This window comes from Kryptolebias marmoratus, linkage group LG1 (assembly GCF_001649575.2).
Source record: "Kryptolebias marmoratus isolate JLee-2015 linkage group LG1, ASM164957v2, whole genome shotgun sequence".
Lineage (NCBI taxonomy): Eukaryota > Metazoa > Chordata > Actinopteri > Cyprinodontiformes > Rivulidae > Kryptolebias > Kryptolebias marmoratus.
This window is the reverse complement of record NC_051430.1, coordinates 32,455,178-32,460,719: the sequence shown is the minus strand read 5'-3', so window position 1 is coordinate 32,460,719 and position 5,542 is coordinate 32,455,178. Positions and strand designations below refer to the sequence as shown.

At 39.8% G+C, this 5,542-nt stretch overlaps 1 protein-coding gene across 1 annotated transcript in view; it reads right to left on the bottom strand.

Annotated features, from left to right (window-relative positions):
* LOC108241897 (ubiquitin-protein ligase E3A) overlaps positions 1-5,542 on the bottom strand; it is a 16,377-nt gene that overhangs the window by 3,851 nt on the left and 6,984 nt on the right. Inside the window, exons 6-9 of the mRNA XM_017426378.3 lie at positions 3,675-3,880; positions 3,433-3,597; positions 1,888-2,043; positions 1,727-1,800 (exon numbers count right to left, since the gene is read on the bottom strand). Coding sequence (XP_017281867.1) covers positions 1,727-1,800; positions 1,888-2,043; positions 3,433-3,597; positions 3,675-3,880 — 601 coding nt within the window. The remainder of the gene's footprint in view (positions 1-1,726; positions 1,801-1,887; positions 2,044-3,432; positions 3,598-3,674; positions 3,881-5,542) is intronic.

Genomic DNA, 5,542 nt, shown 5'->3' with positions numbered 1-5,542 from the left:
GGAGGAGACCCAGAGGAAGACCCAGGACACGCTGGAGGGACTGGGAACGCCTTGGGATTCCCCCGGAGGAGCTGGCCCAAGTGGCTGGGGAGAGGGAAGTCTGGGTCTCCCTGCTTAGGCTGCTGCCCCCACGACCCGACCCCGGATAAGCGGAAGAGAATGGATGGATGGATGGACACTTTAAGTGACACAACATGATTTTAACGACATTTTTAGGTGAGAATGTGGCTTTGAAAGTCTCAAATATCTGCTCGGTTCATCAATACATCACCTAATTGCAATATTGTTCTGACATCTTCGGACATGTCTGCTCCGGCTGTATTAGCAGCCAGCTGTCAGCTGAACACCAGGAGAGAACATCGTTAGAAAAACTCCCGCTAAACACCAACATTACGTAATAACTAGTTGTAAAATGTTTGGTTTTGGTTTGATTGATTAAAGTTAAGCCTTCAAACATAATAGGTTTATTTAACTGTAATGGCTTATCTGAGATCTGGGGAGCATTATATTTGCAAAATGAATAATTTGCTTATATTTATTCCTTGTAGAAATGTGCAATACATGTTTGAACATTTTAGAATCAAACTAACAGATTTCTTTTTTTTTACGGTGAAACAGCCTTTACTACAAAAGGCAAAGAATAATACAGAAATCTGGAGTAATACATGGATAAAAAACAAACTTTGTTTTCTTATAAGGCTTTTCATTTTTTTTGCGGCTCCAGTTTTTTTTTGTTTTTTGCTCCAAAATGTCTGGGTTGCCGACCCCTGACCTAAACTGACACGCTGGGCAAGGAGAGCACTGATCTGAGAAGCAGCTGCAGAGATCCACAGCTCAGGTGGGACAATCTGTCCACAGAACAACTATTAAATGTGCATACTACCAAACTGGCCTTTATGCAAGAGTGGCACAAGAAAGCCATAAGAAGCCCTGTTTGCAGCACAAAATCACGTAGGGACACAGCAAACATATGGAAAAAGCTGCACATCGCCACCCCCCACTGTGAAACATGATGGTGGCAGCATCATGTTGAAAGGATGGTTTTCTTGAGCATGAACAGAGAAGCTGGTGAGAGCCGATGGGAAGATAGATGGAGCTAAATGCAGCGTGGTCCTAGGAAAAAACCTGTTAGAGCAGTGGAGTCCAATCCTGGCTAAATAGGTGGGGAAAAATTTAGCGGAGTCGCCCTTTAGCCATTTCCCGAATCGGAAGCGAACTTCAGCTTCGTCAAATTTAAGGAATTTAGTGGAACAGTTTCAGAATAATGTTCCTCTGTGAATAACCCATCATCTGCAGTTCATAATATCATTAAAAGATTTTACAGATCGTTGTTAAAAGAAGAGGGAATGCTTCACAGTGAGACACATGAATAAAATATGGGTTAAAGAGATCTGCCAGTCATTTACACAACATCCCAACTTCATCAGAACTGGGGTTTCACTTTGCAAAGAACAATGGGCAAAAAAATGGCAGTCTGGTAAAGACAACCCTAAAAGACTTGCAGCTGGTTGGTTCTCCAATGTGTTGTCTCAAGGCGGCCGAACACAAACACACGTCACACTTTTTAGATTTTTAACAAACTTTGACAACCGTGTGTCCTTTTACTTCCACTTTATGTTGGTCTAGCACAAAATTCCAATGAAATACTTTGAAGTTTGTGGTTCATGTGACAAAACGCGATGAAGTTCAAGAGGCCTGAACTCTAACTGTGGTTTCACCGACTTACTTGATGATTCGAGAATCTTTGTTATAGCCCCCGTCGTACTCCGTCGTCTCCTCCAGTGCATGAAAGTCCAGGTTCTGAAGAATCAAACAGAGACACGGTTTAACTTTAACCTCTACATTTTAAACAGGTTCAAGAATCAGAGAGCTTTCACCGGCTCTTACCCTGCTTCCACAGATCAGCAGCTCAATCTCCTCTGGTCTGAACAGGTACTTGAGCGGCGACTCGTTGGTGACCATGTGGAAACCTCTTCTGAATGCTTTGAACTGTTTTTCCACACTTTTGTTCAAAATATATTCGGAATATTGAGCTACGAACTCCTGTGGAGACACATCCAACAGAAAAAAAAGGTTTCATTTCATCAAAAACTAGTTTCTATAGGTCTGCAGTGGTGATGAGACTTCAGCTTTTATCCTCAAAATGTCATTAAAGCCAGTATCTCACTGGTAGGTACATTTTCTGTTGCAGTCCCACTGAATTCTCAGTATTTGTACCATACAGCTGCATTTTGAAAAGTCAATATTCTCCTGAAATGCAGATTTGGACCAGTTTTTTAATTTAAGGCTGCAAATTGATGACGTCGATGCTGATCATTGGACAAGATCGACATTTTTATGACCATTTTTGATTTCTTACACAAATAATAAACGACAGGAGTACGCCGAAGTCGTGGTATAAAATAAATAAAAAACAGTTAATTTTGATTCATTTGACCTTGACTTGATGCAAAATAAAGAACGTCAAAATATGACAATTTAAAACAGATAAAAATGTGAAAGATTCAAACCTAGCTTCTCAGCTAGCTGACTGCCCCAAAATAAGACGGTTGGTTTTGAGTTTTGAAGGATTTTGATTGTTTGATGAATCAAAAATTTGTTGATAAATTAATCAAAATAAATCAAATAAAAACAGTTGCTAGTAGCGACCTTGTTTTGTTTTTTTTAAACTCCCCGACAGATTATGTTTTCAGTAGTGTTGGTCGGATTGTCTGTCTGTTCGCAGGATTACCAAAAACTAACGAACAGATTTCAATTCAATTCAAAAATACTTTATTAATCCCAAAGGGAAATTAAATGTTGTTGTAGCTCATAATCCTGGTTTGATTTGGTTTGATTTTGATGAAATGTCGGGGTTGTCACAAGAAACAGTTAAATAAATTTCGTGGTGGTCCGGATCACAATCTGGACGGGACTAATTGCTGGAAGTTTGCGCTCATTGAGTGTTTCTAGTTAGTAAATATTATTTATCACTTTCTCAAGCTGGACATTCAGAGTCGCAGCTCCCCGCAGGTGTCGAAATACAGCTCAGGAACTGCAGAAACAATGCTAAGACGGGTTTGAGATACACACAACAAGCCTGTTATTATTTTAAGAAGAAAATTACAGCTCTGAGACATTTCTAAGACTCTGCTGTTCACTAAATAGTCTCCAACAGTTGCAGCTCAGTAAGCTCCTGAATTTCAGCTCAGAATATTAATAATCGCTTTAATTACAACTCTAGTTGATCCAGTTAGCTCTCAGCTCTCTAATTACCACTTTTTACTTCAAGTAATTAAGCTGATGTACATGTGTATCTACAGTATTTAAATAGTGGAATATTTGTAAGATTTCAGGTGTGTAATAAATGGGATCAAACCCTCAATCATCTGAGATCGGAGCAGCCTCTGCAGCGATGAGGGACACCAGCTGGACGCCTCCAGATTGTCTCACCTTTCTGTTTTCGTTTGTGACCGGAATCTTGTCCCCGTTTTCCCTCAGGTCGTACATGAGCGGGTTTCCAAACAGGTCTGTCTGGGAGATCTGAAAGGTGATCATCATGTCCTCCTCCACACTGCCCTCGTACTCCAGCAGCTCCTTCAGACTCTGGCACAAAACCTTCGAACACAGCCCGGACCGGTCAGTAAACGCGTCGTTCAACAAAGTGTGCGCACGCAGAGTGACGGAAAGCTTACTGGATTAGCATCAGCCAAGTCCCTGAAGGTTCCCTTCTTGCCCATCAGCTTCCTGTACACTACCATGGGAAAGTGCACATCCAGGATACAGTTGTTGTAGATGGCCAGGCCCAGAACGATGCCGATCAGAGTGTACTGGCCCTCGTTTTCGAACGATGATGGGTTGAACCAGAACAGTCTCGTTCGCTCATCATGAGTAAACATCCCTGAAAGAGCAAATCAAAATAAAACTGAGCAACATTTTCATACAGAAATAGGAAATTAAGTTTTATCAATATATTTTTCTTCATCAGTCGGAACAAACAATTTACAGATTTTTTTTATGATCATTATTATAAATATTATTATTATAGTTGTTAAAACCCAAAGTCCATGGAAGAAAAGTGGATGAAATGGACATCATTCGGGACAAAAGACAGCGACAAAAACTAGAGAAAGAACTGAACAAACTAGGTGGGACAAAGACCAAATAGAAGAATAACTCCCAAGCAAAAGTTTTTGTTTTTTTTGTGTTAAGTTTAATGTTGTGTTGTAAGTGAAGTGTTCATGTACATTGTATATATAAATAATAGTGAAAAATACCAATAAACAGTTAAATGACAAAAAAAAAAACAAAGTCCAAAAAGTTGGGATGTTCTGAATGCAATGATTTCCAAATATATATCAAATGTTTAAACTAAGAAATTGTCATTTGGAATTTTATGGCAGCAACACATGTCAAAAAGTTGAACTAGGGACGACAAAAAGTTGTTGGGGGAACGTTTTACAACTAAATAGGTTAATTATCAACATCATCTTAATGTCTGAGAAGTAAAAACGGGCAGAGACCAGTCAGTGGCTTTTATGAAACGGTACAGTCAACTTTAAAGTTTGATTGACTTGTTTTTATCTCAACTCAAACGGATTAATGGGTTCAAACTTTTTTTCCCCTCAAAACTACCATCTGAACTTGGGACTATATCTGTGTTTTAAATAAATGTCAGTTAGTAGGTGTTCTGTTGGGAAAAAAATCACCCCTATTGGCAAAGCACCATTAGGAATCAACCTTCTGTGTCACTTTCTGATGAAAGAAAAAAAATTCACAGCCGTGACAATCGCCTTAATTCTTCAAATTCGCCCATTTTAAGCAGACTTCAAATGTTCAAAAATTCCTGCCTAATATTACCCACAGGACACGGTAGTCACGATCTGCTCTACATGCCTTCTGATTGGGTTAAACTTGTAAAGCATGACTCACGAGGAACAATAATTGGTTAAAAGTTCGACACAAGGAGGCATTTCCGTCTTGTGCTCCGTCGTGTTTGCTAGGTTGCGCTAGCAGCGCCTCGCGCTTCTTCTTCTTCGTTTTAATGGCGGTTGGCAAACAACTATAGGAAGCATTACCGCCACCAACTGGTAAGAAGTGTGGACCACATAGTGCTACACAGGTCAGGCTCCGTTAAGATCTTTATTTAAAACTGTGGCATGCAAGGCGGTGGGCGATCGGCGTTTCTTTAAGGAATGCTCGTCTTAATCTAGATGAGCTGAACTGCAGGGACAGACAGAAGTAGTACAAAGTTTTGTTTTACTCAGAGAAACCTCCTCCAGTATCAGTCATTTACAGATGTTATGAGTCTGAGGGCCACATTATCAGAATTTTACAATTAAATGATTCTACGTAAAGGTCTTGGGTTCTCTGCTGCAGAAAACTTATTCATTTTTCCTTTGATTTGAACTGACTTGTACAACTAAGAACTGATGGCCAACAACAGACAGTATGAAGTAGTGCTGGGCGATATAAGGATCCATATCGTGGGGACGATAGAAAAGTGTCTATCGTGATATATTTTCTTCTATCGTTTCTATCATAATTGTATCAATGATTCATG